This window comes from Chroicocephalus ridibundus, chromosome 11 (genome assembly GCF_963924245.1).
Source record: "Chroicocephalus ridibundus chromosome 11, bChrRid1.1, whole genome shotgun sequence".
In the NCBI taxonomy this organism is placed as follows: domain Eukaryota; kingdom Metazoa; phylum Chordata; class Aves; order Charadriiformes; family Laridae; genus Chroicocephalus; species Chroicocephalus ridibundus.
The window spans coordinates 13,235,083-13,253,907 of NC_086294.1; the positions used below are offsets into that span (position 1 = coordinate 13,235,083).

Below are 18,825 nucleotides of genomic sequence, written 5' to 3' on the forward strand. Positions count from 1 at the left end.
GATCTTTGCTATAATGTTCCTTTCACGTGACAGCATTGGTACAAATGTTGGGGTTTTCCTCAGTCCCAAGAGTTACAGTAAACGTCAGTTTTGAAAGATGATGCTTGTCTCTGTAAAAAATAGTAAAGATCTTTGTTAATATTTAACTCTCTATTTGTAAAATGGAGGTGTAAAATTCTTAGTTAAGATTATAGTCTTCAACCTGTATAGCTGTATATAGTTCACAATCTTAGTTTATTGATGTGAATGAACTACTCAAAGATCAGGCACTCCTGCTCCTTGCCTCATATTTTGCCTTTAATAGTAAAATGGCATAGATTCAAACTGTTCCAGTTGGCTTTAACTGATCAGTATCTATAATTAAATCTGATATTTGTCTCTGTTTAAATCCTACATGTATAAGAAATTGGGCTGCAGTCTGAAGAATAAGCTTTTTAAAGCTCAAACTTTTACAAGAAGTTTGCCATTAATGTCAAAATGATGCAGATTGTTTGCTTGCCACGGTCCCGTGTACGGGTCCCGCTCTCCGTAGGCAGCCTTAATGTTCACCTGTACTCACATGAGTTCAGCTGATTACAGGATAACTGGAGAGAAAAGTAATTTTTCACATACAATTTAAAAGTTATCATATTCAGAGGCTTGATATGACTGTTGAGTTGGGTTACGCTAGTGCTTTTGCCTTGTTCACAATGCAGGGAAATAAACCCGTCGCCTTAAAAAATGTCAAAGATTTAAACTTTCGCTGTGGATCTATTCTGGTTTTGGCATCCTCTTAAATTTCACTATACTCAGAGTGATAGACGAAATGAAGCCAAATGAGTAAGAAATTACAGTAAGAGATTAAATGTTATTAAGGTGAAAAGGTTAATATTTTAACCTTTTAGTGATATGTTTATTAAGTGATAGGTTGAAGTCGTCTTGTTTAGAATGGAGTAGCTGGGTTTGCACAGCTTTCAAAGTAATGCTGTAGCAATTTTATTTTCTTTTAATAATCATGCAGCTGTCTAAAAACATGAAATAACAATTTTCTAAGCAGAAGACATTTTCATTTTATACTGCAAATTATGTGGAAGAACATCTGTTTCTTTCCTAGAAGCACCTGCCATTCTTTTTGCAGATCAATAAGGTGCATTTATAAATCTCTTGATATGAAGTATAGCACATGTTAGAAGAATTAGTACCCACCTTATTTATCATCTTGTTTTGTTTACTCCTTTAAGTCTGAATGCTTTATCAAGCTCAAAGGGAATCCTTTCCAACTTTTTTTTTTTTTTTTTGGTGTGTTGCAACAATTTGACGTATTTCTGGTAACTGAAGCAGGAAGACCAAACTGCAAAGTAAAATTGCATTTTTTTACTTTTTTTACTTACTCTTACTGCAAAGTAAGAGGGGAGATTGGCAGTTTTTTAATCTGCATTTTTGCAATAGGAGAATAGTGTATGGTTTAAGGCAAAAGGCACAATATTGCCAGAACTTCACTGAAATTACTGCTTTGAGTAGAAATGTCTTTTGGGAGTTGGAGGAAGGGAAACCTGGAAACAACATCAAAGCTTGAGGTTAGAATACGTTGGGGAAAGGGTGCCAATAAAGGTAAGTCAGCAGCAAAAATACACCCAAACCTGCAGTAGAAGTCAGGCACTGGATGGGTGGGGGGATGAGAGAGTAAAATTGCAGAACATTTTGGGGGTTGTGGAGGAGAAAAAGTATTTTAGAAATGAATGGGAGATGTACAGCGTGGGTTGAAATAGCTCAATGATTCAAGCAGGTGAAATGGTTTGAAATAGTTACTTGCCTGAGGACATCGTGGATTTTTTTCATTTTTTAATTACTGCATGAACTTCCCTTGTTAGAAGCTACCTTGAAGTGTGGGTTGTAGCTCTTCGAAGTGAGAGGTATCTGAAGTTGGACGGACATCTTTGCAGTTTTGAGGGGTCACAGTCAGCAGAGGGTTCTTAACTGAGATCGGGCAAAAGAGGTAGAGGGGCTCACTGCGCGCCTGCATCCCTCCTCCCTTCCATCTGTCATCAGAAATTATCTTTTTGTTCGTAGCAACATGAACCGTGAAGACCGGAATGTGCTGCGTATGAAAGAAAGGGAAAGGCGAAATCAAGAAATTCAACAGGGTGAAGAAGCCTTTCCACCTAACTCTCCTCTCTTTGCTGAACCGTACAAAGTTGTGAGTTTATGCAGTTCTTACACTTGTTTTTTTTTAGCAGTTGTATGCAGATTTGTATTTGAAATTTATTGTTATCTGCGCTCTTTTTATATCCACAGCTCTTACGTCAACCAAGTATTTGAGCAGGGCTGGAAAATAAGGATGTGCAGTTAGTAACCAGCTCTACTGGCGGATTTATAGTAATGCTTGTGAAGGAGGGGCTGCTTTGCAGGGAGTGAGAAAAGCATGATAAACCCATGAAATTTATTTGCTTTCTTCAGCTTTTGCTACACGGACTCAAAACAATTAAACTCTCCATGGATCATGCCAAACTGCTTTGTTTTGGTGCTTTAGCCTGTTGCTAAACTTTCTAACTTTCAATCAGTGTAATCCAGACCTGGGTGGGTTCAGAAAGAGAATATTTAAGTAGGCAGTTAATTTTAAATGCTGAAATGCCTGATATAATAGAATTATCAGCTTTAGCTAGTGGGGCAGTAGTTTGTATCTGATTTTTTTTAGTTTGTTTTGAAGAAGTTGGCTCTGTTTGTGATCTTGAGCTGCTTTCAGCCTGTGCTGGGTTTCCTTCCAGCTTTGCTTTGCTGAACAGAACTGTAAAAAATAACCTAAGTCTGGGATAGCTAAAAAAGTACCATTTCAGATTTTAATTATGTAGCTCAAAACTCACTTTGAAAGCAAACCTGTTCCCTTATCACAATTTCGGCTGGTTTGCAAGAAGTAAAACATTGTGACTGAAAACTGTCCTCCTGCAGGAGGAAAGTTGAGAGATGTTTGGGTTTTTTTATTCCTGTCCTCCCATCACTTTACTGTGGGTGATAACCAAACACCGCACGTGTGAGGTTAGCTAAAGCTACTTGGGATGCATGGGATACAGTGTACCTTATTTGAAAACAAACTGGTTGTATAAGAAAGAACCCTTCCTTCTACATACTCTTGTTGGCAATAAGAATTATGCCGGTATAAATACCAATTAAAAATTACATACAGTGATGAGGTTAAGCTGATTTTATTTTACTGTTAATTAAAACTTTTTAGGAGTAATACATTCTAATACAGTCTTCAGGGTGAAAGTCTTTAAGGTGACAGTAAGCATCTACAATTTTTAAACTTGTATCCAGCTCACCAGTGCATCATTTGAAGCACTGCTTAGTGCTGTTTCAGCTGCTCCTGTTGCTGAAATAGATCTTTTCCTTATGCTTCATGGGGTTAAGTTACTGCTTTAAGAACCAAAATTGGGAATTGGAAACAATGGCAAAAAAGATGTGGATGCTAGCCATGTTCTTGTCCCTAAAATTTGGATTAATTGCTGTAGTTGTCCAGTCAATTAACTGAAAGTGAAGTTGTGATTTTTAAAGCGTTATTTTTTAAAATTATTTTCACAGACCAGCAAAGAAGACAAATTGTCTAGTCGTATTCAGAGCATGCTTGGTAATTATGATGAAATGAAGGATCTTATAGGAGATAGGTCGCTACAAAAGCTTGTTGGAATTCCCAAACCAACCGTACCATCAACACCAGATGAAAAATCAAACCAAAGTTTCTTTGGTGATCAGAGACATAATGCTGGCTCCCATCAGAGCAGCAAATGGACTCCTGTAGGACCTGCACCCAGCACTTCCTCGCAATCTCAGAAACGGTCCTCGGGTTTACAGAGCGGACACAGTAGTCAGCGCGGCAGTGGCAATAACACTAGCAGTAGTGGCCAGAGACACGACCGTGACTCGTACAGTAGCAGCAGCAGTCGCAAAAAAAGCCAGCATGGGTCCGAACACTCCAAACCCCGGTCTTCCAGCCCTGGAAAACCATCTACCGTTTCTTCATTGAGCTCCAGCCATTCGAGATCTCATGGAAATGATCACCACAGCAAAGAACATCAACGTTCAAAATCTCCCCGGGATCCTGATGCCAACTGGGACTCTCCCTCCCGTGTTCCCTCATTTTCAAGTGGACAGCACTCTAACCAGTCTTTTCCACCTTCACTAATGTCCAAGTCCAGTTCAATGTTACAGAAACCCACTGCGTATGTCAGGCCAATGGATGGGCAGGAATCCATGGAACCAAAGTTATCCTCCGAACACTACAGTAGCCAGACTCACAGCAGCAACGTGAATGAGCTGAAGCCCAGCAGCAAAGCGCATCTCACCAAGCTGAAAATACCTTCTCAACCGCTAGATGTAAGTTGCTGTCTGATTCCTGGCTTCTTAAACCTAAGTCCCTTTGGGCTGGGATTTTCCAGCTTCTTTAAAATCCCAACCTACCTAACCAAAATTTAGTTTTTAGTAAACACTGGTGTTTTTTTGTTACGCGAAGCATCTTAAACGTATGCAGTGAAGACCTGTATTTTAACTGAGGAATTTACAAAACTAATTATTTTTTCCTTCTGATTCTTCCATGTGGATACTGTGATTTTTGTTAGGTAAAGGCTATGAGACATTCAGAAAGACTAACTTAATCCAGAAACGCTAATTTTCGTAGAGTATTTCTATAGTCAGAAGTTAGTGAAATAGCAGGATATTCACAAATATGTTGACAAGCTAGATACATATATTGTCCTTACTGGGAGACATGTTGTCTTAGACTAGTGATACTATCTGCACGTATCAGATTTTCTTTTGAAGTGTGTAGCAATTACTAGATGTGGTTATTATAGCTTCACCTGGGGAAAACAAGCTAACGCTAAAACACACTAAATTGAACAGGGTTCAGAGTTTGTATTGGGTACGCTGGATACAAAATAGTGTTAGGTTAACAACTTTTAGTAGTTTGGTAATTCCTGAATCATTAAGGCACAGTCTCTAACTACAGCTCACTTATAAGGAGAGTGCCTTTCTTAATAATAAAATGTCGTTCCATCTCCTGTTAAACTGCGTGAATCACAGTAGTTAGAGAAAAGCATTTGTTCCTGGGATTTCAACAAATAGCAAAATAAGATCCAGGACACAGGTAAGGAAATTTGAAAATTAATTATTTTCTTATTCGTGAAGACTTGATGTGCTGATGCAGTGAATTGTGTAGTAGCTTTGCTTCCTTTCTGCCTGTGGCAGCCAGGGATGCAGAAGTATCATAATTATTGCTGTTTCCAGATTCATGCTGTAATGTCTGTGTTACTTCATGATGCAGTTTCGTTACTGTATATTCACGGTCGTGCATTTGAATTCAGATACTATCCAGTGACTTCTTCAGGAAATGATTGAAAGCTATGATTGTCTTTCTCTTTAGAAGTTTTTAATATCACTGGCTGCCTATGATCACTGTAACTGTCAAGTGAAAAGTAGATTATTGTGGCAGTTTTATAGATCTCATGTGTTTGCTTTTCGTAACTGGATGTGACTCATACCATAAAAATATGGATCTATCTGATATTAAAATTAATGTTGCTGAAAAGAATTAGCAAGGTGTGTTTGTATCTGTAGAAAGTCCATATGAATCATGATAAGGATTGAAGGGGTTTTTTTTAACTGTTTCTAGCCCCTGGTATCTTTTAAGGAAAATTTGCTTTAGGAGATGTTAATCTTGAGTTTTGATTTGTAGGCATCAGCATCTGGTGATGTGAGCTGTGTGGATGAAATTCTCAAAGTAAGTTCTTTGTGCTTTTGTTCTTAACTTACTTGTTGAACGTACAAACATTACGAAGGAGGTGGGAAGTACTCTGCAGTTGATTAGTGCCTTGGCTGCAAGTCCTTACAGGAGGGCTCTTCAATTACTCCTCTAGCAGGTAGACTGGGGAGAACTGGCAGCAGAGCCGGGCACTGGGCGTTGCTGGGTGTGCGCATCGCCTGCTGGATACCCTCACTGCATTCTTGCTCTTCTGGGCCACCTCCCTGTTAACCGCACCAGAATCACCCATTTCTTCCACCAAAATACAGTCCTGACATTTTGATATCTTTTTAGATTATAGTAATTTTTTGCTACCCCACAGCAGAACTTCCCCTTCCCTTCCACCTAAGCTATTTTCTCAAGTATTGTACTCCTCATGCAATCCCCTGGTTGTATGTCTATCATTACAAAAGAATCATCAGATTCCCCTGGAGCATTTCCACGGCTTACTGTTTGCTCTGACTTTCAGTACTCCATGGCCCTTGGAGATGCTTAGAGACAATACAAGGCACTTTTTTCCAGCGTCAGGCATTTGATTTTCCTCTTTTTCCTCAAACTTGACAGGCTTCCCTTTTGTAGGATACTTCTTTCTGCCTCTGTATCCTACATGTGCTCTTCACAGTCTGAAATGATCGGACTCTGACTTCTACTGCAGTTTATGTTCAGGCCAACCAATTTTACTGGTTTATGTCTTTCTGCTTGTTGTTACGTCTTAACTATCTGTTCTCATGGGTAATAATTTAAGATTTAGGTTTACGTGTAAAATCTTTGTTACACATTTGGGAAATTACGATTTGAATATAAAGCTTAGCGAAGTGTGGACAATGAACTGAAAACTGACAGACAGGTTACCTTTTGAATCAAGATTGTAACTTGAAATCTTTGTGTTAATTTTGTTAATAGCTTTTCTCTTTTGTTCTGGTTATAGGAGATGACCCATTCTTGGCCTCCTCCGCTGACTGCTATTCATACACCATGCAAAACCGAACCGTCAAAATTTCCTTTTCCAACAAAGGTCAGTCCTGTAGTCAAATACTGGGTGCTGTTGAAAGAGTAACTCGTGTTAAAGATCAGGATTTTGAAACTCCTTTAAATTCAATTCTGTATAGTTCTGGGTTTGTTTCAGTGCTTTGTATCTCTCTATCTTGCTTCACAGCAACATTTTTCAGCAGTAGCCTTATGAAGAATGTCATCATTTTTCCTCTGGTTTACACACACACAGCAGTCTGCCAAGATGTCTATAATATGGCTTTCCTTTTACTTTTAAATTTTTGTTTCATAAATTCAGACCTTCTTCAGGATACTTCTGAAGCTTGAAAATGCCATTGAGCCTTTTTCCCCATTAGGGAAGCGTTTTGCACCTTTTTGTATAGTGTTTACCTTCATCTAGCAAAACAATGGAGACTGGCTGGTAAATGCTAAGAAATTTAAGTGACATTTTCTGCATAAACTGAATTTTCCTTATAACTTTGAAGTCCATTAATAGTTCTATTAGATCTTATATTTTCAGTTACCAAAGCAATGGAGACTGGCAGGTCTAAGAAATTCAAATGTAATTTTCTGCATAAACTGAATTTTCTTCATAATTCCATCAATAGTTCTATTAGATCTTATATTTTCAATTACAAAAAAAATTAGAAGTTTTAAAATCAGATGTTTTGCTAAAGAAATTTTTAGATCTCTTGTTCCGAAAGATCTCTTCCAAACCTCCCATATACTTAATAACTACTGAAGTGTGCAAGCTATTAATTCTAAAGAGAAATCAGTTGCTCTTTGCCGCTGTTGGCAGCACAGGGCATGTTTCTAGGGGACCTGCTTGAGCTGACGGCTCTGAAGAAGGAGTCCTCCTGCTCTCGGCTGCTGGCTCCCCCCAGCTGCGGGGTTTCGGGGCAGACTGGCAGTGGCGGTTGTTGCCTTGAGCACAGCTCTGCAGTCGGTGGTATCTTGGAAGCTGCTGGGTGGAGATGGGCAGGGGAGATAGCTGTGGGTAGCAACTTCAGCTATCACCAGCTGAACTGTACTTGCTGACTCATTCAAGAATTCATGTTTTGTTTCCTGTATCTACTGATTACCAGTAAAAGATTGAACTCGACAATATAATTTTTCTCCAGACTCAACATATCTCTGAAATGGATTGGGGTACTCCATCCCTAATTTGGCATAACTTCAGAGGGAAGAAATGATGCTGTTTGTCTTTTAAAAATTGCCTTCATATAATGAAGACTCCACTTTTTCTGACCAGACTGCTGTTCTAGAGCACCACTTGCTGTTATCAGTTTCCTGTTTGATCCAAATTGCTCCCCGAAACGAAACAGTGGAGTACTTTAAGAAGGTTTTCTCACCCTGAGATCTCTAACGTAATCTGTCTAAACAGATTGTCTTATGTGAATGCTTTAGCATCACCTTTTTTTGGGCAGTGTCAGGTCCCATGCTGTAAGTGCACATCCACAGACCTCCCGCAGACGGGTGCGAGTTGAACAGTTCGGGGTCTCATCCTGCTGGGATGTCCCGGGGCTGGGGACAGTCCTCTTGTCATCGTCCTCTGCCTTGCCTCTTCCTGTCGCTCTGCATCTTGCACACTTCTCTCCAGTCAGCTGAAAACACAGAACATACTGTACAGGTCGCAGCTTTACTTTTGAAGGCATATCTAGAAACAAATGTCATTATCTAGTTTCTTAACATTATAATGATGAGCTAGATAAATATTAATCTTGCCTATATTACCTTTAGCCAGGGTTTATTTCCTGTGTTACATAAAACTGTGAACATGGAAATAATTCTTACCTTTTTATAGTAAAGCAAGAAATTCCACACCTTTTCTCATCAACAAGGGTACTTATTCCATCAACAAGACTTTGAATAAGTCTTCCTGAACCTCTGGGAGGTGTTGTCCCTTCACACACTTTTCAGCATACTTGATCGTGGGGTTGCTAGAACCGATCGTTTCTGTGTTTCCCTGGTATTTGACTCAGTTTAGGAAGAAAGAAGGTGTGCGGAGATATATGTGTCTTGGTGACGCAGAGAGAAACTACGTAAGATTGCAGAGTCTTGTTGATATTTGAACAAAAAAGGTAGGTTGTGGTTTTTTTGAACCTATCGACCTGGATTGTGTTTCTTCACCCGGTTTGCAAAAAAATTCCATTTATGGCTGCTCTGAGTCTTTTGACTTGTCGCCAGCTTTTTTATTTTGTGGCTGCGCATCTTGGCCGTGGAACTTTGTCAACTTCTCTCTCTTCATCCAAAGCCTATAATTTCCTCTGCCTTCTCCCCTCTGTCATTCTTGGCAGCGGGATCTTCTCAGAATTCCAGTGAGTTAGCGAGCCATAGGCTTGTGCAGTTGGGACCCAGAGCAGAATTCAGAAAGCAAAACAAAGCAGTGGTTTACTTTAATCAAGCAGTACTGTTCGAGGAAAGCTTGTTTTTAATACTGTGCTCTATCTATTTAAAGTAGTATGCTGCAGTGTTACACAGCATTCGTCTTGTGTGCAGAAGTTTGGTGTGTTTTGCCTGTGCACATAAAATTAAGCTTCCTTTGGCTGGCCAGTCAATTTTATTTGTAAGAGTGTTGGGATAAGGTGATTTTCCCTGTGTGTAGATAGTAGCTTGAAGGAACCCAGACTCCTGACTGGGGCCTCTCTGCATTTACTATAAATATATCTAATAATTACCAGGAAGTCTTTGAATCAGAAGATAAAACTTCATGAAAATAGGTCAGGGAAACTTTTATGGATGCTATGAAAAAAACGTAGATTCCTGAGCCTTGATAAAAAAATGTTATCCAATGACCTAACCCTCTATGACTTTATCCTATGTAATTTTTTTAAGCCATGGGCTCGCATTCAAAAACTCCAAAAATACTGGCATGTTTGTAAAAGATATTAAAAACACCAGCTGTTTCTTAGAGGGTGGAAGTTTTTCATTTCAAAGCCCCGGAGAGCATTGGCAGTTTCCGTGCCTGCGTGGGGGCCTCCAGGCGTCTGCAGAGGTGGATCCTGTCTCCAGGTTTGTTCAGCATCTGGAGCTCCTGAGGAGGCCAGAACTCAGGTCCCTTGAGCTGCTGTAATACCGAAACTCTCTTCCGAGAAATAAAAAGCCGATCTGACCTGAGATTGCGAACGTTAAATGGAAACGGGTCCCATTCCCCGCAGCCGGGACTCCAGACAAGCTGGTAACTTCCAGAGGAGAACCCGGTCCCGCCTGCCGTTCTGGCCCGCTGGCGAGCGGTTTTCTCTCCACACTTTCTGTATTTGAGTACAAGCTGCGATTTTGTTTCCTGCTTAGGTGTCTTTGCCATCTAACCTCAGCAGTCTATTATACTTTGGTTAAAAGTGTTTCCTTCCTTTAAGTTGTTTTTAATTTCTTCTTTCTGAAGTAGACCTTTAGAAGATACTGCTCTACGTAACTCGGGAGTTGAAAGTGTAGCAATTTTTTTTTTAATCTCTGAGTTTCTGAAAGAAGTGTGTATTCAAAGGCAAAATAGATGGCAAGGGAGTTGGAAAAAGTTGCACATTTATACATAACACCTCGTTAAAGTGCACTTAACAAACAGACTGCACTATACCTTAAAAATAGGAAGTTGACTGAAGCCAGCGATTGGGCAGGTGCTTTCTGCAGAATTTGTGTTTTGAGTGTTGGTGAGGACGGGTGCCGGTTCCTCATCTGGTGCCCAGCCCAGCCCGGTTGCTCTGTAGATGTGGTGTTCCATTACTGAGTGATATTAACTTCTTTTTTGACTTACGGTTTGTCAGCTTGTCTAAGCTGACTGTGGAAAAAGGCAATCCGGGAATCACACTCACACTTCTCACACCTATGTGAACGATAAAAATCAGTTTTTATTTTGAAGGAAGTGTAGCTGTTGCTTTCTCTTGATGTCACAAGGCTTCTCTCCATCTTTGCTTTGCACTTTAAACATAGGTTAATTTTATTTTTATTGTCCTTTTCTTTCTTTCAATTAGGAAAGATTTGAAGCACCTTACAAGGAAGGTTCCATACCAAGGTCCCTATCAACAAAATATTGTTCAATGCATCATTGCAACTGCTTTCACTTTTGAAATAAAAAGTTAAGGGAAATTAGAAATATTAAGTGCGCTTTGCTGTGTAAAGCCTTTGTGTTTTTAAAAAATCAAATTTTGTAAACTGCGTATATAACTGCTTCACGTCACTGACGTGGCTGTTTGGGAAGGCTGTGTCGCAGGTATACAATAAAACCCTGGAATTTGTTGCTGAATTGTAGTTCTGGTTTGCCATTGCCAGAGCATTTAAGTAAAACGTGTATATAACTCTATGAATTGAGTCAAATATTTTCAATTTTTATTTATAGGGCCAGCATTTGTCCTCATTTTAAAATGAGGTCAGGAAGGTCCTATTTTAAAATGGCAGTCTAGTCTAGAAGGAGGTTGTCAGTAACACGGCAGCCTCTGCATATTTGTTTGTTAAAACTATATTTTAGGGTTTCAAAAGAATTTATAATCTACTATGTCTTGGGAGTCAGAATTGGGTTTTCTGGAATGGGAATACTGAAGATCGTACAAGTGCTAAAATTTGCAAAGCTTCGTCTTTCAAGGCTGGATTTACAGATTCATTATATCTCAAAGGAAGTTCCCTATCATTGTTTATTGGGTTTTGTACAAATGAATTGTGTGATTACATGAAGATCTGGTCTCTGGGGGGAGGACCGATGTGTTGCCGGCTGCGCCCCCCTGCCTTTGCCAGGGGTGGCGGGGAGCCGGGGGGAGCCGGGCTTTGGGCAGAATGGGCAGAGCTCTTCAGATTTTATGTTTCATTGTCCTCTGGGCTCCTTTGCATGAGGTATTTTTTTGGTTGATACGTTACTGTACTCATTCCTTGTCCACCACGATGCTGTATGTGTCTGAAAAAGAAAAATGCAGAGCAAAGAATTTGAATGAAAATACATAAAACTAGCAGCCAAGCTTTCCTGTGTATAAGGAAGATAAAGAAAAATATACTGAATGCTTCCTCTCCGTGCTAAACATAGATGGAGATGGGATTTATGGAAGTTCCATAGTGATTTTGGAGTTTCAGCCATCACTGCACATGACCCTTAGAACTGAGCAAGTGGGAGAGCTGGGCTGAGGAAGAGGAGGCTGAAGCACTCCTTCCCTGGGCTGGATGGAGGAGTTGGGGCCCAGCTACAGAATCACTCTTCCTCTTTTGTTGTTAGATTTTTTCCTTTTTTAGAGGTTAGGTGCCGTCCTTGAAGTGGAAAGAATATCTGGATTACAGCATGTTTTTTGATATGTTAAAATTCCCAGTGAAAAAACCACTTGTGATCTTTTATTCCCTTAGGAGTCTCAACAGTCCAGTTTTGGCACTGGAGAACAGAGTGAGTATATTAAACTTCCTGTGATGTGTTTAATGTTTTTGTTGTGATTCAGTATTCTTGGTATGTCGTGCTTTTTAGAGAATGAGATTTTCCAGACTGGTCATAGCATGGAGCCTAAGTTAAGATTTTCTGTACTTTCTCAAGTTTTAACCTGTAAAACAATTGCTTGGTTTTCTTTCACATTTCTTGCTGAGAGCTAGAAAGTTATGACCGAGTTGCAAGGTTGTTACTGTCTTCTAGGAAAAAAAAAATACGTTATTTTTGATTTGTCACGTTTCTCATTCTTGAAAAAATGTCTCCTTGGTTGATCTAATTGAAAATAGCTGAGTACTAAAACAAAACACCCTTTAAAAAATCCAAATCTCTGCTGGGGGACATACTAGAAACTGAAATGGTGCGTATGTTTATATTTCAATAGAAAAAGCACATTGCCATTTCACAGTTCATTTTCACTTTGTCATTTTAAAATCAAGAGAATGAACTGGTCAAGCACTCATACAGTAATACGCTTAGCAATATCCTTGCATTTCTTGTCCCGTGGTGCACTTTCAGATTTCAGACAAAAGCAGCTTTTATTTCTCTTTAACTGTGTTGTTGTTTTGAATATTGAACTTGAAAATTGAATTAGATTTGTGCTGTTACCTTCCAAAAGTCTTTCCACTCCCTCTTGAAGTGATTAAACAGATTAAATAGTAAAGGAGTAATGGTTTATTCTTAGATGTTCACAAGCAGCTTAATCTAAACACCTGATACAGTGGGGAATTAAGGAAACAAATTAAAACTAAATTCCATAATGCTAAACCATAGATTTCCATTATAGGAGCAACTGGTCTTTAGGTGTGTAAATGGAGAGGCAGGGGTAGGCGAAACACGGAACCAGTTTTTAACTCCTGTTTGAATTTTCTGGGAAATTTTTAACAACCTCAGTTCTTATTTCTGTTTAACTACGCAATTTGCCAGAATTAAAGAAAAGGGAAGGAAACGCCTCCAAACTGAAAAGCAGATTACATCAGTATGTATTCCTCTTGTAAGAATTGGTTTCTGAGTTAGATTTCTGGATCTAAAGATCCACTCATCCGCTGAAAAGCTACGTAGGGATGCTGAAATAAGTCAGAGCCTGACAGGCTGATTTATATCCTGTCTCCTGCAAGTGGAAAGCAATAGATTAATCTTGATAGAAGCAAAACAGTTTTTCACACCATTAATAACAAATTAAGCGTGTATTGGTTTAGACAGCAGTGACTTAAATAATTTTCTAGATATTCTTGATTAGATTATTTTCTGTATTTGTTGTTTTGTCTCTACATCCACTCCTGTCTGTGGGAGATTGTAGCTGGTGTTAGGTAGTTACTACTTTCTCTTAGCTAAGACTGTACTTCTGGCAGTTTGGGAGTGACTTATTTTGCTGGCTGAGTTTTCAACTGTGCTTTTTTTTTTTCCTTCTTCTTCTTCTAGAACGATACAATCCTTCATCAAAAACATCCAACGGTCATCAGTCCAAATCGTAAGTGGCTGTTGAGAAAACGTTTCTCAGACAACAGTTGAATTTTAAGAGACTTGGAAAATAGCTGTTTCTTTTACTAGAATGTGTCAGTTCTTACACAGACTCTTTAGCACACTTCTGCTTCACTGGCAAAAAAAGGGGATAATTTTTAAGCAGAGTAGAGCAAATATGATGCATTGGAGTGAATATCAAATGCACTGTGCCACCTTTCCGTTCCCCTGTTTTCTTGTCAGTTGTCAGGAGAGGTGTCCAAGGGTTTGGATGTTGGAATCAGCTTGTGAACCAGAAAGGTATCGGCATATAAGAGTGGGCAGGATGGGATGGGACTTGCCAACCAAGAGCTGTCACCTGGGAGCGGGACATAGGGGATGCTCAAATAGGGGATGGCAAATTATGTTTGGCATCTAATTACATTTGTTCTATCCAGTCTCTTAACTGACCGGCAAACATTTCTATTAGTTACAGACACAGACCCAATATTTTACTTTATCAAATGTGCAACTGGAAGAAACAATAAAAATCAACCAGAATATTCTAGCTGGCTGTAGCCCACCTTTCTCATACCTGAAAATCAATTACATGCTGTTAAAAGATTGTTTCCAAACAAATATGTCCACGAAAAGAAATATTTACCATCTGATTGTACGTTTAATGAATGAAAGTGGTTGTAGATTCTGAAAACTTGGTGTTCGAAGTCAACATTTATTATGATGCAATCACAAAACGAAGTCTAGTTCTTCTGTTCGTCCGTGCACGTGTTACACTATTAGCAAGATTAAAAAGCACATGTCCTATGGGAAGGGAATAGAACAAAAAGAAAACCCCCTCAATTGTTTTAGACTTACAGTCACTTTCACAAAAATATGTAGTTTCAGAAGACGCTCGTATGGAGCCAGTTGAACAAGTGGTAGGAATAGAGGTTCCCATTGGGCTTTGCTCTCGTGACAGCAGCGTAGACTGCTAGGATGGAGCTGAGCTATTTCCAAAGCTGGGGAATGTGAGCACTTCTAAGAACAAGAGGTAGCATTGGACGTGTGTTGAACTGGGATGCACAGGAAGAAGTTTACTGTGACAATACAGTTTTAAATAATTTTTTTTTAAAAGTGATTGTGATCTGGTCAAAACACATAAAAAAGGAGATAAATGTATCTTTTGGAAAAGGTTAGCAATGAAGAGTATTTCAGGAACTAGATCCTAGAGGCTGGTGTATCTTTTCAGATCATCAGTAGAACAGCTATACTGTGAAATGCAGAATTACTAGACTTTTAATCCTTTCTTATTTTCTTTCTCTAGATGTGAATCGAACCAGACAGAGTAAGATGTTTTATTTTTGTAATCAAAGGTGTTTTTCAATAAGCACAAAGGCCCTGTACCCTGCTATATGTTTTCAGTCTGTTTGCATATTTTCAGTATTGTGAAATAGTGTGTATATGTCTGACTACCATAAGTAATTATGCATTTGAATAGTAATAAAATAATTCTGTCTTAGAACAGTTGCACTGTTGCCACAAGACAGGAAACAGCCACTAGTGTTAGCTTTCTTGATTCTGTTTAAAACGGTATTCTTGGCCATTGTGTATAAGAAGTTGAACATCCACGTTAGCTTCTCCCGCATTAGTAAAATGTGTCAAATTTCCTTTCTAAATTAAACAGAATGGACTAAGGAGTCAAAGTACTAAAATCCTTAGTCTTCTCTAAAGAATGACTTAACTCACCATTCCTAAACGTTGAATGTTAGAATGGTATCTTGTGGATTTCACCCACGCAGCCTATTCTGCAGTATAAACAATAGCATGTTGAAATACAGAAGAATGCTTTGAAAGTAATTAAAGTACGTGGAAAAACTTGTCTCACTTTCTCCCTTTTACTTAGTATGTTGAAAGATGACTTAAAACTTAGCAGTAGTGAAGACAGCGATGGAGAGCAGGTATGTTCATTACATCAATTTCAGAAAAACATAACAAAGGCACTCACAGTTCAGTACCGCGACAGCGTTCAAAATTCGCGCTGCAAACTGAGCAGCGTAAGAGGAGGTTTATGATTTAGAAACAAAAATCAAATGGCATGTTTTTAGACGAACTTCAGGTAAATGTAAATTTACCTAAATGTAAATTTGGGGAAAAGTATCTCTTTTGTTGAAACAGTACACTTTTATCTAGAAAATCTTGTTTTATCTGAACGTAAAATGGTAATGGCCCACTGTTTAAAAATAGAACCCTTCACGTTCTGTCACTCCAGCTAAAGAGCACTTGGTATGAACGTCTCTGCACGTTAGTAGCATAGGATGGTGTTTGGGGTGATAAGGGATTATCATCTGTGAGTATAGCGTAACTGGGAGTATAGCGGCACCTTTATTTTTATCGAAAAGTCTCTTTTTTCCTTTTTGTCAATGCTAATTTTGTGCAGCTTCTGCCAGAAATGCCATTTGGCTTGCTAAATTAAAAATACCTTGTAGGGTCTGTGCTACCCAGCAGTAATCCACACTCCTCTTTTTGTTTCTTTTCTTCCTGTTCCCAGTTCCAGTACTTTATTTGCTTCAGGTGGAAAACTTTGAGGATAGTATATTTAATTGGTTAACTCCTAGTACTCTGGGCGTCTCAGGAATAGCATTGTGAAATGTTGAATCATCTGATTCAAAAAGATGGAAACACAGTGAGTGGTGGAACTAGGAACTTGTAGAGCTGTAGTCAGAATATGTAGGACTGAGATACTAGGTTTGTGGTGAAAACTTGGAGAAAACTCTGATTTATTTTCCTTTCTGTATAAGGAGAATGCAGACAAATTTAAACTGCTGCAAGTACTGAATTAAGATGCTATTCAGGCTAAATAATTTAAAAAATGTAAAGGCTCTAAATTGATGCTTTGCAATTTAATTATATATACAATCCTAAAATAACTTCTAGAAGTTTCATGCTGTTTTTCTTAATTGCAGGACTGCGATAAGACCGTGCCAAGGAGCACACCTGGAAGGTAGGCATTCCTGGAAGATTGCAGCACAGAGAGTAGAGCGGTGATGTTCCGTCCAGTCAGCACTCTGGGCTTGATCTCATTTCTAAAATACACGTTTGTCTTTTGTCTTGTGTTAAAGCAAAAGGTGATTAGAATTCAATCAGTGATGAAATAGTGTATAACCTGCAAGTTGTTGTAACCACTTTGGGGAGGGGAGGGAAAAAACAATCAGGGTGAACTGTGTTCAGTTATATTGAATGTTCTAGTAAACGTTAATTAAAATATGGCATTTTATTCTTTCTAATGAAAGGACTACTAGGATATATTTGTGCCTTGGCTAGTGTTTGTTTATTTTTCCTCATTTTTGTTTTCAGTAATTCTGAACCTTCGCAGCATAACAGCGAAGGAGCAGATAATTCAAGGGATGACTCGAGCAGCCATAGTGGATCTGAAAGCAGTTCGGGATCTGACTCTGAAAGTGAAAGCAGTTCCAGTGACAGTGAAGCTAATGAACCATCACAGAGCGCATCCCCCGAGGTAGGATTTGACGTGTATTTGGACTGTGTTTGTTAGCTTGGCATTAATCCTGAGTTTTAGAAGCAGAAAAATATTAATAAATTCTCCAACTGTTAAAAAAAAAAAAAAGTTAGACTGACAAAGGTGGGATCACTTTCAAGATGGAATATTCTTCTGCTGAAGTACCTGTAATTGGATATAGTAACAATTCTTTATATAAGCACACGTTTGACGTTTGACTTTGAGGTGATTTTTACCACCAGTTTCCTGTTGAAGTGCAGAAGTTAGATATAGTAACAGTATCTTAAACCTCTGGGCTTTTAGTCTGGAAAGCTCTGGCAGCGAGTATTGCCTGTTGATAGCTCCAGAGGAATGGAAAATGAGAGCTGGTATTATTTTCAGTTTTAAATTGAAAGAGGGGAGATTTAGGTTAGATATCAGGAAGAAATTCTTTGCTGTGAGGGTGGTGAGCCCCTGGCCCAGGTTGCCCAGAGAAGCTGTGGCTGCCCCATCCCTGGAGGTGTTCAAGGCCAGGTTGGACGGGGCTTGGAGCAACCTGGTGTGGTGGGAGGTGTCCCTGCCCAGGGCAGGGGGTGGCACTGGATGGCCTTTAAGGTCCCTTCCAACTCTAACCATTCCATGATTCTATGATTTATCATCATCATTGTTATGCGTCAACCTGTATGTCATTTGTTATTTATCTCAGTTTTTTTTCGTGTACCTCTTGGAAGAAATGTGAAATATTTTATCTAACGCTGGGTTTTTTATTTGTTTTTAGCCAGAGCCACCACCAACAAACAAATGGCAACTGGATAACTGGTTGAACAAAGTTAATTCACATAAAGTGTCACCAGCTTCTTCTGTGGACAGCAATATCCCATCCTCCCAAGGCTACAAAAAAGAGGGACGGGATCAGGGGACAGGGAGTGGATATGCTGATCAAAGCGGATCCAAGGATTCGATTTCTTCTACACCAGGGCGAGATTCCAAACCCGCCCAAAAGGGCTCAGAAAGCAGTCGCGGCAGGCAGAAATCGCCTGCCCAGAGTGACAGCTCAACACAGAGGAGGACTGTAGGTAAAAAGCAGCCCAAGAAAGCAGAAAAGACGTCTGTTGAAGAGCCAAGAGGAGGTCTTAAAATAGAAAGTGAAACCCCAGTAGACATGGCAACAAATATACCTTCAAACAGGCATAAGGCAGCCACAAAAGGCTCCAGGAAACCCAATATAAAGAAAGAGCCCAAATCTTCCCCTCGGCCTACAACAGAGAAAAAGAAATATAAGGCTTCAAGCAAATCTGCCCAGAAATCCAGGGAATTCATAGAAACAGATACCTCATCCTCTGATTCAGATGAAAATGAGAGCCTGCCTCCTTCATCGCAAACACCCAAATACTCTGAGAGCAATAGGACTCCTGTTAAATCTTCCATGGAGGAGGATGACAGCTTTTTTCGGCAAAGAATGTTCTCTCCTATGGAAGAGAAAGAGCTTCTTTCACCACTCAGTGATCCTGATGAAAGGTACCCACTTATTGTGAAGATTGACCTGAGCCTCTTATCACGAATACCAGGGAAGCCTTACAAGGATGCTGATGCACCCAAAGTGGAAAAGAAAAACGTGCCAGAGAAGCACACGAGAGAATCCCAGAAGCAGCCATCTGACAAAAGTGCTACAAAAGGCAAAAGGAAACATAAGCAGGTGATAATTTTTAGATAGAGATTTTCCTGTTATCTTGGCCTGCTGGT

At 39.4% G+C, this 18,825-nt stretch overlaps 1 protein-coding gene across 6 annotated transcripts in view; it reads left to right on the forward strand.

The window, feature by feature from the left end:
• AFF4 (ALF transcription elongation factor 4) overlaps window positions 1–18,825 on the forward strand; it is a 54,488-nt gene that overhangs the window by 17,604 nt on the left and 18,059 nt on the right. For 5 of the 6 annotated variants that reach the window (XM_063349548.1, XM_063349549.1, XM_063349550.1 and 2 more), the window contains 11 exons: window positions 2,050–2,176; window positions 3,556–4,347; window positions 5,705–5,749; window positions 6,699–6,785; window positions 12,077–12,113; window positions 13,569–13,617; window positions 14,911–14,931; window positions 15,490–15,544; window positions 16,550–16,587; window positions 16,941–17,103; window positions 17,861–18,778. In XM_063349548.1, the coding sequence (XP_063205618.1) occupies window positions 2,054–2,176; window positions 3,556–4,347; window positions 5,705–5,749; window positions 6,699–6,785; window positions 12,077–12,113; window positions 13,569–13,617; window positions 14,911–14,931; window positions 15,490–15,544; window positions 16,550–16,587; window positions 16,941–17,103; window positions 17,861–18,778 (2,328 nt within the window). In that variant the 5' untranslated portion in view covers window positions 2,050–2,053. The remainder of the gene's footprint in view (window positions 1–2,049; window positions 2,177–3,555; window positions 4,348–5,704; window positions 5,750–6,698; window positions 6,786–12,076; window positions 12,114–13,568; window positions 13,618–14,910; window positions 14,932–15,489; window positions 15,545–16,549; window positions 16,588–16,940; window positions 17,104–17,860; window positions 18,779–18,825) is intronic. The other variant, XM_063349547.1, reaches the window with a different exon arrangement.